Source organism: Bufo gargarizans, chromosome 3 (assembly GCF_014858855.1).
Source record: "Bufo gargarizans isolate SCDJY-AF-19 chromosome 3, ASM1485885v1, whole genome shotgun sequence".
In the NCBI taxonomy this organism is placed as follows: Eukaryota; Metazoa; Chordata; class Amphibia; order Anura; family Bufonidae; genus Bufo; species Bufo gargarizans.
Genome location: NC_058082.1, coordinates 255450109 through 255474881, shown reverse-complemented (window position 1 = coordinate 255474881; position 24773 = coordinate 255450109). Strand labels below are relative to the sequence as shown.

Below are 24773 nucleotides of genomic sequence, written 5' to 3'. Positions count from 1 at the left end.
TTGTTTGGGTGCTTGGTATTAGGCCGGCACTTGGTCAGGGAGGGTTCATGCTGTATAGTTAGAGCCGGACAGGCTTAGGATTTTTGTTTGCTATGTTTTATGTTCTGTACCTCAACCTGACAATAAAACTGGCTGAGGTCAGTTAAACGAAGTTCCTGCCGTGTGGACTGTAACTTCTTCGGTGTGCCTGCTAAACTGTGCCTGTCTACCCAGGAGACGACAGCCCCGCTACCTAATCCCTTACCTGTGGTGGAGGATGCGGGCACACCAAATTCTGGCATAAGGAGAAAAAAAAAACAAAAAACTGAACATTTAAAGGGACAGAGTCCATTTTTGTGCGGTGCACCAAAGACTGTTTTCTGCCTCTTGGAAAATGGAGGATGTGGTTAAAGCTATGTTGCAAGCTGTTGCATCTCAACAGGAGGCTACCCGAGTGCAGCAGGAGGCTACCCGAGTACAGCAAAAGGCGCTTGAGGAAACCAGCCGCAGGCTGACGGCCCAACTGGAGGCTGCACAAGAGGCGCAAAGAAAAGATCGGGAGACCTTAGCAGTTGTGGTGCAGCAACTGTCCAGTGTCGCTGGACGGGTCCCAGGGATGGCAGAGGCCCCTCATGCCGCCATAAGGGCTAGTCACTTTCTGCAAAAGATGACAACCGCAGATGACGTGGAGGCCTACCTTACCACCTTCGAAAGGACTGCCGAGCGAGAAGGTTGGCCAAAGGCACAGTGGGCCGGACTGTTGGCCCCCTTCCTTTCAGGAGAACCCCAAAAGGCATATTTTGACCTGGAGAATCAGGATGCTATGGACTATGTTATGCTAAAAAAGGAGATCCTTACACGCCTTGGGGTTACTCTTTCGGTCCGTGCTCAGCGTGTGCACAACTGGGACTACAGTATGGATAAACCTCCACGTTCCCAAATGCACGACCTCATACACCTGACCAAGAAGTGGTTGCAGCCGGAGTTCCTGACAGGCCCTCAGATGGTGGAACGGGTTGTGATGGACCGGTACTTAAGGGCCCTCCCTGTTACCTTGCGCAAGTGGGTGAGCCACGGTGACCCCAAGAATGCTGACCAGATGGTGGAGATGGTGGAGAGGTACACATCCGCAGAGGAGCTACTGAGTCTGCCGCAGCGCCCCCCAGCCCTGCAGCGGAGATCTCCGGGACTACCTGGTAAGACTGTTCTAAGGGAAAAGGGGGCTGGCAGAAGCGATGTATCTGTGGGTGCAAGTGGAGAGACTGGAGGCCCAGGCTCTAGAAGCTGGCAAGCCATGCCAGGGAGATCTGTGGCCTATAAGAGACTTAATAGGGACTTAATAAAATGTTTCAGATGTCAAATGCCAGGTCATGTTGTTGCCAATTGCCCAATGTATGGTGAACCAATGCAATGTGATGCCTCATATATAAACCGCCGTTTATCACTGTATGCCCAGCCTGCGTGTGTAGCATTACTAAATACTGCGGGGGAGAAACAAATGTGTGTTATTACGGTGGAAGGTAAAGATGTGAGTGCCTTGTTGGACTCAGGCAGTCTGGTCACCCTTGTAAAAACGGATTTGGTAAACCCCAGGAAATGGCAAACGAAAACCATGGCGGTAACCTGCATACATGGAGACACCCGTAATTATCACACTGCTGTGGTAGATGTAAATACCCGATTCGGGGCAGAAAAATTTATGGTTGGTTTAGTGCCTAAGTTAATGCATGATGCCATCATGGGGCGGGATTTTCCACATTTCTGGCAGCTATGGGAACATAAACTTTCAAATGCCTGTCAGGAAGGAGATGACCTACCACCGGGTACCGAAAGGTGTGGGTATTTAAGAGAGACTTCTGTTGATGGTGAATCGTTTCCCTTGTCTGTCATGGTAGGGGAGCCTGAGGTCTCTGACCATAGTGATAGGTTAGAAGAGGGTCAGAGCAGTCCAGAGAGGGAAGACTCACTTAATGACAATTTGCCAGACCTGGCAGTACGGAAAGAGAAATTTGGTGCTGAGCAATTAAAAGATCCCACCCTTACTAGAGCCAGGGAAAATGTGAAGTCTATTGATGGTAAACTGGTGGAACCGGACGGCAGACTTTGTTTCCCGCATATGGCTGTGAAACATGACTTGTTGTACCAGGTGGTAAAAAGGGGAGAGGATCTGGTGGAACAACTGGTGGTTCCTAAAGTGTACCGACGCACGGTACTAGATATTGCTCATGGTCACCTTATGGGGGGACATTTGGGAGCTGAAAAGACTACAGACAGAGTCCTTCAAAGGTTCTTTTGGCCTGGGGTCCATAAAGATGTTAAAGACTATTGTGACACCTGCCCCGAGTGCCAAATTTCAGCTCCTAGGCCACACTATCGTAGTCCCCTGGTACCTCTACCAATCATTGAAATACCATTTGAGAGAATAGCCATGGATCTGGTGGGGCCCCTTGTAAGATCTGCTCGAGGCCACCAACATATTCTCGTAATCATGGACTACGCTACTCGTTACCCGGAAGCTATACCCTTACGTAATACGTCATCGAAGGCCATAGCTAAAGAGTTGGTGCAGGTGTTCAGTCGCGTGGGACTACCAAAAGAGATCCTAACAGATCAGGGTACCCCCTTTATGTCACGCATCATGAAGGAGTTATGTAAACTGTTCAAAGTTAAACAGCTGCGTACCTCTGTCTACCATCCACAGACTGATGGACTGGTAGAGAGATTTAATAAAACTCTAAAAGCCATGCTTAAAAAAGTGGTAGACAAAGATGGGAAAAACTGGGATTTCCTTCTCCCTTATCTCATGTTCGCCATCCGTGAGGTGCCTCAGTCCTCTACAGGCTACTCCCCATTTGAGTTGCTATATGGTCGCCACCCTAGGGGTCTTCTAGATATAGCAAAAGAAACTTGGGAAGAAGAAGCTACCCCCTATAGAAGTGTCCTAGAACATGTGGTACAAATGCAAGACCGTATATCTGCGGTGATGCCTATTGTACGAGAACATATGGCCCAGGCTCAGGGGGCACAGCAAAGGGTGTATAACCGCAGTGCCAGAGTACGTACCTTTGCACCAGGTGACCGGGTTCTGGTACTGATCCCTACAGTAGAGAGTAAGTTCCTGGCTAAGTGGCAAGGCCCCTTTGAGGTGATAGAGAAAGTAAATGAGGTAAACTATAAAATACGTCAACCAGGTAAGAGGAAGCCTGAGCAAATATACCACGTTAATCTTATAAAACCGTGGAAAGATCGACTATCACTTGCAGCTGACACCTCCTTCCCACCAGAGCAGCGGTGCTCTGGGAAGCCCCTGTTGCCAGAGGTAACAGTTCCCGACTCCCTGGCCAAGACACAAAAGGTAGAAGTGCAGGGATTCCTCTTTAAGAATAGGGATTTTTTCTCAGAGAGCCCAGGTCGCACCTCTGTCATAAAACATGACATCATTACAGAACCGGGGAAAAGGGTTAAGCTGCGGCCCTACAGAATACCAGAGGCCAGGAGAGGGCTTATCTCTGAAGAGGTGAGGAAAATGTTGGAACTTGGGGTAATTGAAGAGTCCCATAGCCAGTGGTCCAGTCCTATAGTTCTGATCCCCAAACCAGATGGCAGCTGGAGGTTTTGCAATGACTTCCGAAAGTTGAACACCATATCTAAGTTTGATGCTTACCCAATGCCCCGTGTTGATGAGCTCATTGACAGGCTCGGAAATGCCAGGTATATAACCACTCTAGACCTAACCAAGGGATACTGGCAAATTCCCCTGACAAATGAGGCCAAAGAGAAAACTGCCTTTGCCACTCCTGATGGGTTGTTTCATTATGTGGTCTTGCCGTTTGGTTTGCATGGAGCCCCTGCAACCTTCCAGAGGGCGATGGATAAGATTTTAAGACCCCACAGACAGTACGCAGCCGCATATCTGGATGACATCATCATCCAAAGTCCAGACTGGGAATCCCATCTATCTAGGGTGCAGGCGGTTATCAATTCCCTGTGTGAGGCAGGCTTCACAGCTAATCCCAAAAAATGTGCCATTGGTCTTGAAGATGCTAAGTATCTAGGTTACATCATAGGCCGAGGCCTAGTAAAGCCCCAGTTAAACAAAATCGAAGCCATACAAAGGTGGCCTCAACCGGTAAACAAGAAGCAAGTCCGTGCCTTCTTGGGGATTACAGGCTATTACCGGCGATTTATACCTAATTTTGCTTCCCTTGCAGCCCCATTAACGGACCTGACAAAAGGGAAAGACTCTGTCATGGTCAAGTGGTCACAAGAGGCTGAAAAATCATTTCAGACTTTAAAAACCCTCCTGTGCGCTCAGCCAGTGCTGATAACCCCAGATTTTAAGAAAGGGTTTGTCCTACAGACTGATGCGTCTGAGGTGGGACTGGGGGCAGTACTGTCACAGGTAAGGGATGGAGAGGAACACCCTGTACTGTATCTGAGCAGGAAACTTAATGACCATGAGCAAAAATATGCAATTGTGGAAAAAGAGTGCCTCGCTATTAAATGGGCCCTGGAAGCACTCCGCTACTATTTGCTTGGCCGTCACTTTGAATTGGTCACGGATCATGCTCCCTTAAAATGGATGTGTGAGAATAAGGAAAAAAATAGGAGGGTAACAAGATGGTTCTTAGCCCTGCAAGAGTACCAGTTTACCGTAAAGCACAGGCCAGGGACCCAAATGGGAAATGCAGATGCCTTGTCCCGTGTACATTGTCTGATGTCCAGATGTGTTCCAGCCCCGGGTCTGAAACAGGGGGGGAGGATATGTGACAGAGTGTCTGGAGAAGTAGTGGATGGGGTCTATGTGTGCCCAAGATTTCTCACTTCTGTCATTTAAAAGCAACCAGGGAAATGTTCAGGAGAGGTCTGTGCAATTCGGGTTTGCATAAAACCTGTTCTTAGGGCCTGTGTTGCTGGAGTGGGGAGAGAAGGGTGGGGCCCACTCCATCCGGACAGTCCGGCTTTTGGGCTGTCAGGTAATTACTCCTCAGGTGTGCTGGCCTGATATAAGGCTGAGAATGCAGACACAGCTCGCTCAGCCTGGGAACAGGTTACCTGCATGGAGCCTGTGAGAGCACTTCAAGAGGTACGGACTTTGCTATTTTGTGTAGGTGCTTGGTATTAGGCCGGCACTTGGTCAGGGAGGGTTCATGCTGTATTGTTAGAGCCGGACAGGCTTAGGATTTTTGTTTGCTATATTTTATGTTCTGTACCTCAACCTGACAATAAAACTGGCTGAGGTCAGTTAAACGAAGTTCCTGCCGTGTGGACTGTAACTTCTTCGGTGTGCCTGCTAAACTGTGCCTGTCTACCCAGGAGACGACAGCCCCGCTACCTAATCCCTTACAATATATATATATATTTGTTGCATTATATATCTGGAAGCTATCCATCTTAAGAAGGAGCATTTTAAGGGGAGGTGGGTGCCAATTAGGGATTTTGCCCCCGTGGGCAATTGTGACTTGTATATATTGATATCTAGCACCTACTTTAGGGGTATTTTTTATTTTCTATGGATATGTTAAACACAGGGCTCTGATGCAGTGTGCACAGATCCTATATACATACGGTAACTTCAAAATAGATATAGATGGAAAAACCATAAAAGTATGAAATGCTTACTTACCTCTGACAGGATTCGTGTCTTTTCTGTCACCTTTTCAGTTACTTGTTGGTGTTGCTCTTTTAACTATAAGGGGGGGAGAAAACAAGCAACTAATTCATTCTATGCAATTCAATACATATTGTAATAAAGCAACAGCTGCAATTTTGCACAAATTGTGCACTACCTGTTTTTCTGAATACATTACTGAACACTATATAATTGCTGGGTAGGAAATCATGGTATTGGCAAGATGTGAGCATCTATTTGGAGAGGATGTTGATATTTGGTATATACAATATACAGTCAGGTCCATAAATATTGGGACATCTACACAATTCTAAGATTTTTGGCTCTATACACCACCACAATGGATTTGATATAAAACGAACTAGATGTGCTTTAACTGCAGACTGCCAGCTTTAATTTGAGGGTATTTACATCCAAATCAGGTAAATGGTGTAGGAATTACAACAGTTTGCATATGTGTCTCCCACTGTATACTATAATGATGCCAGTCTGTATGCAGGTTATACACACCACTGAGATCGCAGCCAGCTAAGGGGTTAAGGGCTTCTCTAACCCTTCATATCTCGAGTGATGTATCTAGAGATCTGAGTCTGCTCTTGTTTGACAGCTGACAATTTAAGCTTTAAAACAAGACCAGGATTTAAGCATTAGCCATTTGCATTTGCTACATGTAGGGAGCTATTGGGGCACATTTACTAAGACCAGTGTTTAGGGCTTTATTAAGAACAGCGTCTAAAACTGGCAGTGGATCCGCCAAAGTTATCAAGAGATCCAGGCCCCTCCATAACTTTGGCGCATCCAGCGGCAGTTCTAAATGTAAGACAGCTTCCGAGCTGTCTTAAAGGGCTTCTGTCAGCCCACTAAACCGTTTTTTTTTTTTTTGGGTTAATATTAATCCCTACACTGCGAGCTCCCTGTACATATGCTAAATATTCATTTTTGTTCAGTAGATTTTGTTAAAAATCAAGTTTTATAATATGTAAATTACCTTGCTACCAGCAAGTAGGGCGGCTACTTGCTGGTAGCAGCCGCATCCTCCTCTCATCATGACGCCCCCTCCGCCGTTTGATTGACAGGGCCAGGGAACGGGTTCGTTCTCTGCTGGCCCTGTTTGAATTCAAAATATCGCGCCTGCGCCGTACCTTTCTTTAATCGGTGCAGGCGTACTGAGAGGCGGCCGCTCTCCCGGCCGCCCCATCCTCAATGCGCCTGCGCCGGGTGTAGATGTGACGTCATCGGCGCAGGCGCACTGAGAGGCGGCCGCTCTGTCGGCCGCTCCATCCTCAATGCGCCTGCGCCGATGACGTCACATCTACACCCGGCGCAGGCGCATTGAGGATGGAGCGGCCGAGAGAGCGGCCGCCTCTCAGTGCACCTGCGCCGATTAAAGACAGGTATGGCACAGGCGCGATATTTTGAATTCAAACAGGGCCAGCAGAGAACGATCCCGTTCCCTGGCCCTGTCAATCAAACGGCGGAGGGGGCGTCATGATGAGAGGAGGATGCGGCTGCTACCAGCAAGTAGCCGCCCTACTTGCTGGTAGCAAGGTAATTTACATATTATAAAACTTGATTTTTAACAAAATCTACTGAACAAAAACGAATATTTAGCATATGTACAGGGAGCTCGCAGTGTAGGGATTAATATTAACAAAACAAAAAAAACGGTTTAGTGGGCTGACAGAAGCCCTTTAAGGGGGAGATTTGAATATTTATACGTATATATGTCTAACATATATATATATATATATATATATATTGGCCCTGTATGGCCAGTATATATGTGGGGATAGATATATATGTCCCTTGCATATGGGCCCAATGTATAAGTGTATATATAGACATGCATATATGCCTCTGTAATTCATATGCATGGCTATATATACTTTAGTGATGCCCCCAGGATGTGTATATATATATATATATATATATATATATATATATATATACACATATATATATAAAAACAAATCGCAGGTGCAAGCTACCCGACAATAATAAAGCAAACAAATAAAGTAGCAGCACACCACTAAATGCACTAAGACTGAGTGAACAGGTGAATGTGTGAACAAGGTCAAATACATGACGCCAATACTTACTGCAAAGCAGTGAAGAAGCTCTTAGCGCATATTATTGATCAAAAATATGTCGGGCCCACCTACCAGACAACAATGTAGCTTCTTATCAGGTGGGACCTACTCTAACACGGAGGGGCCAGCTCCATTGTTACTCTGATTAAAAACCAAGGGGTGGGGGATGGGCGGGGAGTGCTAAGTTCCAAAGAGGATGCCTGGTCCTCTATAATATAAAGTACAGACCAAAAGTTTGGACACACCTTCTCATTCAAAGAGTTTTCTTTATTTTCATGACTATGAAAATTGTAGATTCACACTGAAGGCATCAAAACTATGAATTAACACATGTGAAATTATATACATAACAAAAAAGTGTGAAACAACTGAAATATGTCATATTCTAGGTTCTTCAAAGTAGCCACCTTTTGCTTTGATTACTGCTTTGCACGCCTCTTGGCATTCTCTTGATGAACTTCAAGAGGTAGTCACCTGAAATGGTCTTCCAACAGTCTTGAAGGAGTTCCCAGAGATGCTTAGCACTTGTTGGCCCTTTTGCCTTCACTCTGCGGTCCAGCTCACCCCAAACCATCTTGATTGGGTTCAGGTCCGGTGACTGTGGAGGCCAGGTCATCTGGCGCAGCACCCCATCACTCTCCTTCATGGTCAAATAGCCCTTACTTTCAAAGTTTTCCCAATTTTTCGGACTGACTGACCTTCATTTCTTAAAGTAATGATGGACACTTGTTTTTCTTTACTTAGCGGCTTTTTTTCTTGCCATAATACAAATTCTAAAAGTCTATTCAGTAGGACTATCAGCTGTGTATCCACCTGACTTCTCCACAACGCAACTGATGGTCCCAACCCCATTTATAAGGCAAGAAATCCCACTTATTAAACCTGACAGGGCACACCTGTGAAGTGAAAACCATTTCAGGTGACTACCTCTTGAAGCTCATCAAGAGAATGCCAAGAGTGTGCAAAGCAGTAATCAAAGCAAAAGGTGGCTACTTTGAAGAACCTAGAATATGACATATTTTCAGTTGTTTCACACTTTTTTGTTAGGTATATAATTCCACATGTGTTAATTCATAGTTTTGATGCCTTCAGTGTGAATCTACAATTTCCATAGTCATGAAAATAAAGAAAACTCTTTGAATGAGAAGGTGTGTCCAAACTTTTGGTCTGTACTGTACATATAAGCAAAAAACAGAACAGCACCTCCTGAGACAAATCGCAGGTGCAAGCTACCCAGCAATAATAAAGCAAACAAATAGTTTGTGTGTCCCCAGCCGATTTCCCCCTGCAAGCGCATGCCTGCGCGCCTGCAGGAGAGAAATGACACCTAGGTGATTGGACAATTATGTCCAGTTTAGGCCACGTTAATAGAGATCCTCTGCCTTTTGATAGCATCGCCGGCAGGGCCGGAGATGCTTTGCATTACAAAGACAAGGGAACAAAGGGCTCCCCTGTCTTTGTATGCCGCGGACTTCCGGTGCTGTAATTATGGTGCCGGAGATGCGCGGACACTTCACAGGCGGGAGGATCAAAGCATCCACCCGCCCGGAAGCGCGAGCCAGGACGTGCGGGCTGGTGCGATGATGTCATATCACTGTGCCAGCACACGTGGACTTGCCTGCAGGCGTGCGCGCACGCCTGCAGCGCTGGAAGCACAGGAGCGCTGGTGGGTTTAAATAATCCTGGCAGCGCTGCACTCAGGGGGAGGATGAACCAAGCAGCTCCATGGAGGAGGAAGGTTAACCCGTGCAGCGCCTGTCAAGCGAGCATTTATCCACCCCTTATACCCACTATATTATATATTTAACCCTTACCCACTGCCACCAATATTTTCCAATATCATTAACCCCTGCTATATTACATAGCCCACAGCTACATATTAACCCCTGTAATATTACAACTTCATTAACTGCTACCACTGTAACCCCTGCTATCTACCCTGCCTATATCTATATTGTATTAACCCCTTGTTATCCTGTGGGGACAGTGTGTAGCTAGGTGGGTGGGCGCTGCTAATAGTGTGTGTATGTAAGTGTATGTGTAGATAGTGTGTGGGGTGGAATTGGGATTGCATAGTAGATTGTGTTGTGTTAGCGTAGTCAGGTTTTGTAGTGTTGCTACTGTATTGCGGTGTATGTCTATATGTATATATATTTATAACCATTGGTATAACTATATATAGATATAATAGAATTTATAGACTGCAGACTTGTATAAATTACTTTATTGTTATATACGCAGTTTATAGTCATTTGTGGTCACCACCGTAATAATCCATCGCACGTAGTCCAGAAAAGAGGTAGGGCAACAGGTAGTTGTATTTATATAGTATAAATAGGCAGAGTCATCACTAGACGACTCACACCTATTTATGAATTATTGATACTATCCCAAAATATTAATAATTAATATTTCCTTTTACACTTACATTTAGACTTTTTTCTACGCCTAAAACAGGCTTAGAAAATGATGAATGAGATGGGCCTGCTGGCCCATCCCCTAACCCGCCACAATTTTAGACCTGCCGTGAGCGGGGCGAAGTCACAGATAGTGGTGCATAGTAAATTACCCCCATAGTCTTTAGAATTTGGGTCAGTAGTGAAAGCAGCTGAAACCTGCTTTCACTTTCAGTTGCTATCACTCCCAAATCGATTTCTAAAACCTATACCCATATATATGGTATACATGTTATTTACTATAATGATGCCAGTCTGTATGATGCCAGTCCGTATGCGACTGTCTGAACAGGGACCTAACTGGCTAAAACGTATGATGCTGGAGGGTAATCATCGTTGTGGCCAGTGCCGTTTTTGCAGCAAGTTATTAAAGGGATCATATGTAAGATTGGGCAATAGGTAATTCTTTTTAAAGGAGTTTTTTACCTGTCAGACTAATTATGTAGTGTATGCTATTATATGCACGTGTGGTTTATACTATATAAGGAAAACGGTCAGGGCGATGCAGGTTTGCTTTGGCGAGCATGCACGCTCACTTAGAACTAAGGTGGGAGCACCGAGATTGATCGACCACATTTGCAAGCAACATGGAGGTGATATTGGCCAAATGCGGTTCTGTGGTTCATTCCGTTTACAACAGGTAAGGAGATAGAGAAAAAATGCTATTACAAAAGGAGGCAGAAATTATCATAAAAACCAGTGTGTTGGGCCCTCTAGGGTTAAACGACAGGAATGACCTTAGTGTGTTTTTATGAAATATCTCCTAAGGAAGCGCAATACTGTAAGGTTTATGTGACATTCCCGGTCTCTCAGGTACACATTTTTATCCTTCTTTTTAGTGCTATGATTTGTATCAGGTGCTGTATAATGTGGCTCATTAGGTGCCTTTAAGGGGCGTGCCACAGTTTGTGTGGTGAGAAGGCCAGACGAAGTGCAGGTATGCACGAAACGCCCGTCGCCTAGATGTTCATGTCCATGTTTATGTAACCCGCAGAAAGCAATAAAGCTAGAAGATTTTTACTCCCGGGTGAGTGCCGCGTTATGCTCTACTACACATTTCCAAGTATAGCAATCACCAAAAATATGGGATATCTTCAAATTCTACTAAGGGCCAGAAAGAGACATTTTCAATCAAATATATTTGACAACATTACCTCGCTCATTTGGGCTTGTGCAGCCCGATACTCCTGGATCAAGGGATCTAGCTGGCTGTTGATATACTTCTCACGACTGCCCACCTTCTCCAAGGTCTTGCTGACTTCACTGTGGAGCTTGTCCAGATATCCCTGTAAACACAATGCACATCGTTTAACAGACTAAGCATTATTTAATTCACTGAAAGAGTGTGAAGGGAATGCAATATAAAACTAACATTTTCTACAATTCACTTACATACAGTATGAGGAGGAACTGCATAGGAGTAATGTACAGATCAATAGCAACCTCTGCACCTACCTAAGCACAGAGGAGGCACATATCCGATTCTACACATTACATGTACAAATCATCTGGTCCTACTGGGCGTCGTATATAAAACCCATTCCAAGGGTCCTTTGTAAACAAAGTTATTGCAATCCTGTTTAAGGCCTCTTTCACACGGGCGAGTTTTCTGCTTAGGTGCAATGCGTGAGGTGAACGCATTGCACCCGCACTGAATCCGGACCCATTCATTTCTATGAGGCTGTGCACATGAGCGGTTATTTTCACGCATCGTGTGTGCGTTGCGTGAAAATCGCAGCATGCTCTATATTTTGCGTTTTTCACGCAAAGCAGGCCCCATAGAAGTGAATGTGCAGATGCGGTGCGATTTTCATGCATGGCTGCTAGGAGATGATTTGGGATAGGGACCCGATCATTATTATTTTCCCTTATAACATGGTTATAAGGGAAAATAATAGCATTCTTAATACAGAATGCTTAGTAAAATAGGGATGGAGGGGTTAAAAAATAAAATATTGAACTCACCTCAACCACTTGTTCACGCAGCCCGGCTTCTCTTCTGTCTTCTTCGTTGAGAACCTGGGAGGAAAAGGACCCATGGTGATGTCACTGCGCTCATCACATGGTCCGTCACATGATCCATTACCATGGTGGGCATCATGTGATGGACCATGTGATGCACACATTTACGTCACCACAGGTCCTTTTTCTCCCAGGTCATCAAAGAAAAAGACAGAAGAGAAGCCGGGCAGCGTGAACAAGTGAATTAGGTGAGTTAAATTATTATTATTTATTTTTTTAACCCCTCCATCCCTATTTTACTAGGCATTCTGTATTAAGAATGCTATTATTTTCCCTTATAACCATGTTATAAGGGAAAATAATAAAATCTACACAACACCTAACCCAAACCTGAACTTCTGTGAAGAAGTCCGGGTTCGGGTCTGGGTACCAAACATGCTGATTTTTCTCACGCGCGTGCAAAACTTATTAAAAACGCTTTGCACTCGCGGGGAAAAATCGCAACGCACCCGCATCTTTTCCCGCACGTCACCTGCAACGCCCGTGTGAACCCAGCCTTAGGACTAATACTTTTGTTTCCTACAGCACTTACTATACAGTCGCTGTAGTAAGATGCACCAAATTTATTAAGAGGCACAGACTCTTCTGGCTTTCAGTGAACAGGAAACTGAAATCTACACCACCTAGAATCTGGTGTCAATTTCAGTTACTAGGAGTTAAAAACTGGGATAAATTGTAAGTCTGGCAGACGCAGGCTCTTTCTAACAAGATCAGGATATGTGTCCTTTCTGCTGCAGATCTCTCCCTATTACAGCTCAAGGGGGTGTTCTTTCTGCTGAAGTCCTCTGTAAGGGCTCTTTCACACTTGAGTTGCCCGGATCCGGCGTGTACTCCATTTGCCGGAATTACACGCCGGATCCGGAAAAACGCAAGTGAACTGAAAGCATTTGAAGACGGATCCGTCTTCAAAATGTGTTCAGTGTTACTATGGCAGCCAGGACGCTATTAAAGTCCTGGTTGCCATAGTAGTAGCGGGGAGCGGGGGAGCAGTATACTTACCGTCCGTGCGGCTCCCGGGGCGCTCCAGAATGACGTCAGAGTGCCCCATGCGCATGGATGACCTGCCATGCGATCACGTCATCCATGCGCGTGGGGCGCCCTGACGTCACTCTGAAGCGCCCCGGGAGCCGCACGGACGGCAAGTATACTGCTCCCCCGCTCCCCACTACACTTTACCATGGCTTCCAGGACTTTAGCGTCCCGGCAGCCATGGTAACCATTCAGAAAAAGCTAAACGTCGGATCCGGCAATGCGCCGAAACGATGTTTAGCTTAAGGCCGGATCCGTGGGCATTAATTCCGGATCCGGCGTTGCGGCAAGTGTTCAGGATTTTTGGCCGGAGCAAAAAGCGCAGCATGCTGCAGTATTTTCTCCGGCCAAAAAACGTTCCGGTCCTGAACTGAAGACATCCTGATGCATCCTGAACGGATTTCTCTCCATTCAGAATGCATTAGGATAAAACTGATCAGGATTCTTCCGGCATAGAGCCCCGACGACGGAACTCTATGCCGGAAGACAAGAACGCAGGTGTGAAAGAGCCCTAACTGTCACAGCTTCTAACAGTATATACAGGTGAAACTCAGAAAATTAGAATATCGTGCAAAAGTCCATTTATTTCAGTAATGCAAATTAAAAGGAATTGCATTAATGCAGCTTAAAATTAGAATTTTGTGAAAAGGTTCAATATTCTAGGCTCAAAGTGTCACACTCTAGTCAGCTGATTAATCCATATCCCCTGAGCAAAGGGGACCTGAGATTGTGACTTTGGGGTTTTCATAAGCTGTAAGCCATAATCATCCAAATTATAACAAATAAAGGCTTGAAATATCTCGCTTTGCATGTAATGAGTCTCTCTCATATGTTAGTTTCACATTTTAAGTTGCATTACTGAAATAAATAAAGTTTGCACGATATTCAAATTTTTCGGTTTTCACCTGTATGACCAGTGGCAGTTAAAGGCTGGAACTGAGAATGTGCAACCTCCTCAGTAGGTGGACATACACATTACTATACAGATTAAACACCAGGGGCTGTGATAATAATAAAGAGAATACCTCACTACTGGAGCATTTTTCTAACAGAAAGTAAATTAATGTTTTTCACACTGAATTATTTTAAAAAGGAGATTTTTGTATAACTTACCAGTTAAATCTCTTTCTCGCTCTTCCTTGGGGGACACAGACCTTGGGTATAGCTCAGCTCCCTAGGAGGCGTGACACTAAGTAAAACTGTTAAGCCCCTCCTCCATCAGCTATACCCTCAGCCTGGAGATAGAGGCTACCAGTTGCGTGTCCAAGTAGTGAAAGGATAACAACCAATAACGGAAACAACCAGCCAGCAACCCAACGGGGCGCCAGACCATAACCCTGTAACCAAACACAGAAGGGTGGGTGCTGTGTCCCCCAAGGAAGAGCGAGAAAGAGATTTAACTGGTAAGTTATACAAAAATCTCCTTTTCTCGCCCATTTTCCTTGGGGGACACAGACCTTGGGACGTTCAAGAGCAGTCCAAGAAGGGAGGGACCACAAACCCAAGGCGGAACACCACCAGAGCATCAGGAAACCGCTGCCTGCAAAACCAGGCGGCCCAACGCAGCATCCGCTGATGCATGCGTATGCACCCTATAGAACTTTGTGAAAGTGTGCAGAGAGGACCAAGTGGCTGCTTTGCACAACTGTTCAGCCGAGGCCCGATGCCTCTGCGCCCAGGAAGCTCCGACTGCTCTGGTGGAATGAGCAGTGACGCCAAAAGGCGGAGGTCTGCCCTTGGCTCGATAAGCCTCAGACACCGCCAGTTTAATGAAATGGGCAATAGCCACCTTGGAGACCGCCAACCCTTTGCGCGAACCCTCCGGAACCACAAACAGGGAGTCCGTGCGCCGAAAGGACCCGGTGACCTCCAAGTAAATCCTCAACGCCCTGACCACATCCAGACGGTGCAGTTCCCGTTCTCTGGGGTGGGAAGGAGAGGGACAGAGCGACGGAAGGACGATGTCCTCATTGATGTGAAAGGCGGAGACCACCTTTGGCAGGAAAGTCGGGACAGGCCGAAGCACAACCTTATCCTGGTGGAAGATCAGGAAAGGTTCGGAGCAAGAAAGAGCCGCTAACTCCGACACCCGTCGGAGAGACGTGACGGCCACAAGAAAGATGACCTTGCAGGACAGAAGGCGAAGGGAGACCTCCCGTAAAGGCTCGAAGGGGGCTGATTGGAGCGCCGAGAGCACCACATTCAGGTCCCAGGAAGGAACTGGAGGGCGGTACGGCGGAACAGAGTGAGCCACCCCTTGTAAAAAGGTCTTAATTGGCCCTAGAGGGGCCAGGGGACGCTGGAGAAGAATAGACAGCGCCGAAATCTGACCCTTCAGAGAACTGAGGCACAGCCCCAGGTCCAGACCCGACTGGAGGAAGGACAGGATTGTGGGAAGAGAAAACCAGAGAGGTGGGATGCTCCGGGACTCACAGAACCCCAGATAGGACCTCCAAACCCGATAGTAGATCCTAGAGGATACGGGCTTACGAGCCCGGATCATGGTGCGGACTACGTCCGCGGAGAAACCCCGTCGCGTTAAGACGGCGGTCTCAATAGCCACGCCGTCAAACGTAGCGAGCCTAAATGCTCGTGGAAGATCGGTCCCTGAGAGAGAAGGTCTTCCCTGGAGGGCAGTGGCCACGGTGCGTCTGCCAACAGCAACATTAGGTCGGCGTACCAAGACCGGCGGGGCCAATCCGGGGCGATTAGAATCGCGGGGACGCCCTCTGCCGCGATCCTCCGAAGAACCCGTGGCAGGAGGGGAAAAGGAGGAAAGACGTACAGAAGGGAGAATTCGCGCCACGGAAGGACGAGCGCGTCGGCGCCGTATGCCTTCGGGTCCCGTGCCCTGGCCAGGTATAGGGGGACCTTGTGGTTGAATTTGGAGGCCATGAGGTCCACGTCGGGGCGACCCCAGCGAAGACAAAGGGCTTCGAACACCTCTGGGTGCAGGGACCATTCTCCCGGGTCGATGGTGGACCGGCTGAGGAAATCCGCCGCCCAGTTGTCCACCCCCGGGATGTAAATCGCAGATAAGGCCGGCACGTGCGTCTCCGCCCAGAGGAGAATGAGGGTCACCTCTTGCATCGCTGCAGCGCTGCGAGTGCCTCCCTGATGGTTTATGTATGCCACAGCCGTGGCATTGTCCGATTGGATCCGAACAGGGTGGCCCTCAGCAGATGGGTCCAGTGTCTGAGGGACAGAAGAATCGCCCTCAGTTCCAGAATATTGATTGGAAGTCTGGACTCCGATAGAGACCAAACGCCCTGGACGGACCGGGGAGGGAAAACCCCACCCCCACCCCCGTAAGCTGGCATCTGTGGTAATCACCAGCCAGTTCAGTGGAAGGAAGGACTTCCCCCTTAGAGGGATATGCAACCACCAGCCGAGGGAAGCTCGAGCCAGGGGAGGCAGAAGAAAGGTCCTGTCCAGACTCCTCAGTGATTTGTCCCAGGCCGACAGAATTGCCCTCTGAAAGGTGCGGGATCGGAATTGTGCGAACGGCACCGCTTCGAAACAGGCAACCATCTTTCCCAACAACCGCATGCTGGATCTGAGGGAAGGGCGGTGATGACGGAGGAGACTGCGAACCGACCCGCGAAGGGCCAGACGCTTGTCCGACGGAAGGCGGACCTCCGCCAACTCTGTATCCAGGAGCATCCCCAGGAAGATCAGCCGTCTGGAGGGGGTAAGGGAAGATTTGGGGTGGTTGATAATCCAACCGAACCGCGTCAGGGTCTCCAGAGTGAGTTCCACACTGCGGGATGTCTGAGAGAAGGAGGGTGCCTTGACCAGGATGTCGTCCAAGTATGGGAGAAGAAAAACACTTCTTGAACGTAGAAGGGCCAAGACAGGGGCCAGGACCTTGGTGAACACTCGAGGAGCAGTCGCCAGACCAAAGGGAAGGGCGACGAATTGGAAGTGATCGTCCCCCACCGCAAAGCGCAGGAAGCGGTGATGACATGGAGCAACCGGAACGTGGAGGTATGCATCCTGAATGTCGATTGAGGCCATGAAATCCCCTCTTTCCAGGGAGGCCACTGCGGACCTGAGAGACTCCATCCGGAATCTCTGCAGTCGGAGAAAACGGTTCAGGCGTTTTAGGTCCAAGATCGGACGCACTGAGCCTTCCTTCTTGGGAACCACAAAGAGGTTCGAGTAGAACCCCCTGAACCTTTCCGTCGGAGGCACGGGGGCGACGACACCCTTGTCCATTAGAGAGTGAATGGCCGCGAAGAAGGCGGCCACTCGTACGGGATCTCGCGGAGGACGGGATCGGAAGAAACGGTCTGGCGGAATGGACGCAAATTCGATTTTGTATCCGCAAGATACAATCTCGAGCGCCCATGCGTCTGAGATGTGGGCCCGCCATACGTTCCTGAATAGGAGAAGGCGGCCCCCCACCCGGGTGGGTGGGGGCGCACCTTCAGGCAGAGGGCTGCTGGCCTGTGGGAGCCCGTGCAGGCTGGGACTTGCGCCAGGTAGGTTGCGTCCGAAAAAACGGCTTCTTGCGTCTATCCTGGGCTGGGCCAGAGGAAGAAGAACTGGCCGCGGGTCTAGACCCGGTGGGCTTGCGAAAGGACCGAAAACGGGACGAACCAGCGCGACCACGGGGGGCGCCCATTGGCCTGGACTGGGGGAGGTGAGTACTCTTCCCACCCGTGGCCTCTGATATAAGTTCGTCCAGACGGGTTCCGAACAGGCGGGAACCCGTGAATGGTAGGCCGGCCAAAGAGCGTTTGGAAGCGGCGTCCGCCGCCCAAACCTTCAGCCAGAGTTCCCTCCTGACAGAAACTGCCAGGGCAGAGGAACGGGCAATGAGGGCACCCGCATCAAGGGAGGCCTCACAGACGAATTTTCCGGCCTGAACAATTAGTTGGGCTAAGGAACGGAGGTCCTGAACAGGGACGTCCGACCCTAACTCCCGTTCCAGTTGCAAACCCCATTCAGAGACCGCTTTGCCAACCCAGGCGGAGGCAAAGACCGGTCTAAGGGCCGAACCAGAGGCAGTAAATATGGCCTTGGAGAGGGATTCCGTACGACGGTCCTCAACAGACTGGAGGGAAGATCCGTCCTGTACAGGAATAGTAGTGCTTTTGGACAGGCGAGCCACGGGAGGATCAACCTTAGGCGGGGATGTCCACGTGGTCACAGAATCCGCTGGAAAGGGATAACAAATGTCCAGCTTTTTGGGTGTAATAAAGCGGACGTTAGGCCGAGTTCAAGCCTTGGATACCACAGAAGAAAAATCAGCGTGTATGGGAAAAACCTTGGAGGCCTGTTTGGGGCGGAGAAAGGACACGCCGGCCTGTTCAGAGCTGGGGGGGTCATCGTGTAGCTGAAAGGTATCACGGATGCTAGTGACAAGATGCCCCACCGCGGACGCCAATTTGGACGGAAGCTCTGAGTCCATGTCCACGTCCGAATCCGCCAGTTCTCCCTCAGAAAGCGTATCCCTTTGAGAGGATAGACTTGACTGAGCTCGCACGCATGGCGGAGAGAGCGAAGCATCTGGAGAAGATGTGCGCTCAACCCTTGAACGTTTCTGAGTATGCCGGGCCCTGGAAGATTCGCTGGGAGGCAGGGAACCAGTGGGGGCGGCAGAAACGGTAGTCCCAGCGGGTGCGACAGGGATTGTGGCAGCCTGCGGGAGAGGCGGTCTATCCACGAGACGGCCCACTACGTGTGTAAGGCTTTCCACCGCCTGAGACAGAGACCTAGCCCAGTCAGGGGGTTCAGAGGCACCGGGGGGCGCAGCGGGAAGCGGGCCCTGCACCGGGGCCTGACATGCAAGGCAATGCGGCTCAGATTGCCCACGCGGAAAAAGTTCCTTACAGGCGGTACAGGCATGGTACCAGGGTTTGGGGGCACCTGTGGGATCTGACATGCTGAAGTGTGGTTGTACTCTAATATAGAGACCACAAAGGGTTATAGCAGCTATGACCAGGAGGGTTAGGAGAGGGTTAACTGTCCTACCAGTGCCTCAGAAGAACGTCAGGAGATGGCCCAGATCAGCAGCAGCAGAGAAGCAGTGAACAGCAGTGAACAGCAGTGAGCAGCAGAGAGCAGCAGAGAGCGCCCACAGAAGCCGAGCGATGTACACAGGAGGTTAGAGTCCCCCACCGTGTCCCAGCTTCCTGTCAGGAGTGAGGAAGCGCGGGAAACCTCAGCAGAAAGCGCGGGGAACAAGCTCCGCCCCCTCCAGCGCTTGAAATGTCTCCTGTGAAGGAGAACGTAGCTCCGCCCCCAAAATGACGCGCGGAAGCCCCGCCCCTGCCGGGACCGCTAAGCCCCGCCCCCCGTTCTCGGCGGGAAGGGGGAGAGAGAGAAGAGAAAAATGGAGTCAGCCCCGATGAGGGGGAGGGGGGGGGAGAAAGATAGCAGCGTGGGGGGGGAAAGCGTGGGGGTGCTGAGGATGCTGCTGTGCTGCATTGTCCTGCAGATGAGCGCTCAGAATGAGCGACCACGGGTGCCCCCCTTACCCAGAGGGGTAGATGCTGCAGATAGGGACGGGGTATGGGCTGGAATAGCCATCTCACCGTGCGACGTCTTCACCCTCAGTCCTTTCCAGCAGGGTCGCCCCTTCAGCCACTGGCACCGCAGTGGCAGGAAGCTGGAAGAGGGGCTTGGCGTGCGGGCGACCCCCTAGCTGGCGGGATGTAGGGGAGCCATTGCTGCCCAGATCCTCCTATTGCTTCTGTGGGGGAGGCAGCAGTGCAGATAAGTTGGCACTGGCGCAGCTCAACCCCGGGAGAGCAGAGAGGTCAAATGCGTCTCTGGTATCCCTAGGAAAAAATAAAATAACAAAATTAGAAGAAAAAGTAAAAATAACAAGGAGAAAACAGCCCTGCAGTAGCAGGGAGTGTCTTGCCTCCTTGGACACTAAGCTAAAACTGGTAGCCTCTATCTCCAGGCTGAGGAGGGGCTTAACAGTTTTACTTAGTGTCACGCCTCCTAGGGAGCTGAGCTATACCCAAGGTCTGTGTCCCCCAAGGAAAATGGGCGAGAAATAAAATTTAATGGTGGCACCCTTTAACCCCCCCTAAGGGTCCATTCACACGTCCGCAAATGGGTTTGCATCCGTTCCGCAATATCCGGAACGGGTGCGGACCCATTCATTCTCAATGGGGCAGGAATGGATGCAGAGAGCACACTATGTGCTCTCCGCATTTACATTTCCAGAGAGTGGCCCCGAACTTCCGGGCTGCGGCTCCGCAAAAAAATAGAACATGTCCTAATCTTGTCCACAATTGCGGACGAGAATAGGCAGTTCTATGGGGGGGGTGCTGGCCGGGTGTATTGCGGATCTGCAATACACCATGGACGTGTGAATGGACCCTAACAGTTTTCTCCAAGCTTTTCTAAAGTGAATAGGGCTGAGCACGATACCAAGCACAGCCACTATACAATGTACGGCGATGTGCTTGATGAGCATAGAGAAAGCTGCGGTGCTCGCAGGAGCGTTGGCACCTTCTCAAACAGCTGATCGGCGGAGGTCCCAGGTGTCGGACCCCCACCGATCACATATTGATGACCTTTCCAGAGAATAGGTCATCAGTAGTGTTGAGCGAACTTGTGTTTTAAGTTTGGCGTCTAAAGTTCGAGGTCAGGTTATCGAAGTATCCCGTTATGGATTCAAAATTCCGTTATGGTCCGTGGTAGCGGAATCCATAACGGGATACTTCGATAACCCGAACTTTAGACGCCGAACTTAAAACAGAAGTTCGCTCAACACTAGTCATCAGTATTTTAATCTTGAAAAACCCTTTTAAAAGAACTGTTCACTTACAGACAGTCGCTGTCAGGAGCCTTCAAAACAGCTGACTGCAGCTCCAAGCCAAAGCTTCTCTGCAAGAAAGGCAATCTCACCTTTGTTTCACTTAAGGAGGTTTCCATGCCATCTTTGTGTTGATGCATTTGATCCACATGAGCCCTCCAGTCCTAGGAGTAAAACATCGGAAATATTTCAGCATGTGACACAGTTCATACCCAGACATTCAGCAAGACGGTATCTCTTGATATCTGCTCACCTTATTGTCTGTCCTGACGATCACCTTTAACTGAGGAAGAACCCGCTCCACCTCCAGGTACCACTCTGCTGCATCTGTATTGGATTCCAAAATCTCTCCTGGCTTAGAAGATTCATTCTGAAGAAAGGGAATACGTCTTATTATTTCTAAAGCACTGAGTACTGTACCCTATGCAATTCCAGTTTATGTCAGAATTTTTAGGTAAGATTATCTACAATGAAGCTCAAAAACGTGCACCCTGTATCCTATGATCAAGCTAATCAAATAACGGAGCTTTAGAAGGAGCGGGCCAATATGGACGACCTCTCCCCACAGGATAAGCAGCTGTTATCCCCGGGGAAGCACAAGGAGACACTATTGTCTAGTTCTATCCCAACCATTGTTGGTTTACTTTGAGACAGAATTTTATGCCAGATCTGTGGCACAATTTTCCCGCAAAGCGTCACATTTACGTCACACCCTTTCAGGTAAAGACACAACCTTTTTTTTTTTTTCTAATCCCACATTTTAAAGCGAGTCGCAAATAGTTGTAAAAACCATAATTGTGCCAAACTGCCCCACTTTTTGAACTGATTCTCGGCACAGACAGATTCGTAAATCTGGGTCATTGTGTTTCTGCAACTTGTGGTTTTTCAATGCAGTTGCGCTTCCACTACACATCCTTTCCAAAGCGTGTATTACACTTTGTGTAATGTGACATTTAAATACCTGCTTTTTAATTATTTTTCATTGGTATTTCACAATGAAATGAGATTTAAAGCAAAATAGAATTGCATCTCAAATAGAATCTTAACCACTTCCCGCCGCGCCAACGCCGAAAGGCGTCATCGCGGCGGCTCTCCCAGGCTACGCTAACGCCAATAGGCGTCATCTCGCGTGAGCCGAGATTTCCTGTGAACGCGCGCACACAGGCGCGCGCGCTCACAGGAACGGAAGGTAAGCGAGTGGATCTCCAGCCTGCCAGCGGCGATCGCTCGCTGGCAGACTGGAGATGTGATTTTGTTAACCCCTAACAGGTATATTAGACGCTGTTTTGATAACAGCGTCTAATATACCTGCTACCTGGTCCTCTGGTGGTCCCTTTTGTTTGGATCGACCACCAGAGGACACAGGCAGCTCAGTAAAGTAGCACCAAACACCACTACACTACACTACACCCCCCCTGTCACTTATTAACCCTTTATGAACCACTGATCAGCCAATATAGACTCCCTGATCACCCCCCTGTCATTGATCACCCCCCTGTCAGGCTCCATTCAGAGGTCCGTATGATTTTTACGGATCCACGGATACATGGATCGGATCCGCAAAACGCATACGGACGTCTGTATGGAGCCTTACAGGGAGGTGATCAATGACAAGGGGGTGATCACCTCATATACACTCCCTGATCACCCCCTGTCATTGATCACACCCTGTCATTGATCACCCCCCTGTAAGGCTCCATTCAGACGTCCGTATGATTTTTACGGACCCACGGATACATGGATCGGATCCGCAAAACACATGCGGACGTCTGAATGGAGCCTTACAGGGGGGTGATCAATGACTGGGGGGTGATCACCCATATAAACTCCCTGATCACCCCCCCCGTAAGGCTCCATTCACACGTCCGTATGATTTTTACGGATCCACGGATACATGGATCGGATCCGCAAAACGCATACGGACGTCTGAATGGAGCCTTACAGGGAGGTGATCAATGACAAGGGGGTGATCACCCCCTGTCATTGATCACCCCCCTGTCATTGATCACCCCCCTGTAAGGCTCCATTCAGACGTCCGTATGATTTTTACGGATCCACGGATACATGGATCGGATCCGCAAAACACATGCGGACGTCTGAATGGAGCCTTACAGGGGGGTGATCAATGACTGGGGGGTGATCACCCATATAAACTCCCTGATCACCCCCCTGTCATTGATCACCCCCCTGTAAGGCTCCATTCAGACGTCCGTATGATTTTTACGGATCCACGGATACATGGATCGGATCCGCAAAACACATACGGACGTCTGAATGGAGCCTTACAGGGGGGTGATCAATGACACCCCCCTGTCATTGATCACCCCCATGTAAGGCTCCATTCAGACGTCCGTATGTGTTTTGCGGTTCCGATCTATGTATCCGTGGATCCTTAAAAAACGTATGGATGTCTGAATGGAGCCTTTCAGAGGGGTGATCAGTGACAGAGGGGTGATCAGTGACAGGGGGGTGATCACCCCATATACACTCCCTGATCACCCCCCTGTCATTGATCGCCCCCCTGTAAGGCTCCATTCAGAATTTTTTTTGGCCCAAGTTAGCAGAAATATATATATATATTTTTTTTTCTTACTAAGTCTCATATTCCACTAACTTGTGTCAAAAAATAAAATCTCACATGAACTCACCATACCCCTCACGGAATCCAAATGCGTAACATTTTTTAGACATTTATATTCCAGACTTCTTCTCACTCTTTAGGGCCCCTAAAATGCCAGGGCAGTATAAATACCCCACATGTGACCCCATTTCGGAAAGAAGACACCCCAAGGTATTCCGTGAGGGGCATATTGAGTCCATGAAAGATTGACATTTTTGTCCCAAGTTAGCGGAAAGGGAGACTTTGTGAGAAAATAAATAAATAAATAAATTTCCGCTAACTTGTGCCCAAAAAAAAATTTCAATGAACTCGCCATGCCCCTCATTGAATACCTTGGGGTGTCTTCTTTCCAAAATGGGGTCAGATGTGGGGTATTTATACTGCCCTGGCATTTTAGGGGCCCGAAACCATGAGAAGAAGTCTGGGATCCAAATGTCTAAAAATGCCCCCCTAAAAGGAATTTGGGCCCCTTTGCGCATCTAGGCTGCAGAAAAGTGTCACACATCTGGTATCGCCGTACTCAGGAGAAGTTGGGCAATGTGTTTTGGGGTGTCATTTTACATATACCCATGCTGGGTGAGATAAATATCTTGGTCAAATGCCAACTTTGTATAAAAAAATGGGAAAAGTTGTCTTTTGCAGAGATATTTCTCTCACCCAGCATGGGTATATGTAAAATGACACCCCAAAACACATTCCCCAACTTCTCCTGAGTACGGCGATACCAGATGTGTGTCACTTTTTTGCCGCCTAGGTGGGCAAAGGGGCACACATTCCAAAGAGCACCTTTCGGATTTCACAGGTCATTTTTTACACATTTTGATTTCAAACTACTTACCACACATTAGGGCCCCTAGAATGCCAGGGCAGTATAACTACCCCACAAGTGACCCCATTTTGGAAAGAAGACACCCCAAGGTATTCCGTGAGGGGTATGGCGAGTTCCTAGAATTTTTTATTTTTTGTCACAAGTTAGCGGAAAATGATGATTTTTTTTTTTTTTTCTTACAAAGTCTCATATTCCACTAACTTGTGACAAAAAATAAAAAATTCCAGGAACTCACCATGTCCCTCACGGAATACCTTGGGGTGTCTTCTTTCCAAAATGGGGTCACTTTTGGGGTAGTTATACTGCCCTGGCAATTTAGGGGCCCTAATGTGTGCG

General features: G+C 48.4%; 1 protein-coding gene across 1 annotated transcript in view; it reads right to left on the bottom strand.

Moving 5' to 3' along the window:
* IFT57 (intraflagellar transport 57) overlaps positions 1-24773 on the bottom strand; it is a 54872-nt gene that overhangs the window by 16521 nt on the left and 13578 nt on the right. Inside the window, 4 exon segments of the mRNA XM_044285022.1 lie at positions 5606-5668; positions 11312-11443; positions 21081-21152; positions 21242-21358. Of these exon segments, the coding sequence (XP_044140957.1) occupies positions 5606-5668; positions 11312-11443; positions 21081-21152; positions 21242-21358 (384 nt within the window).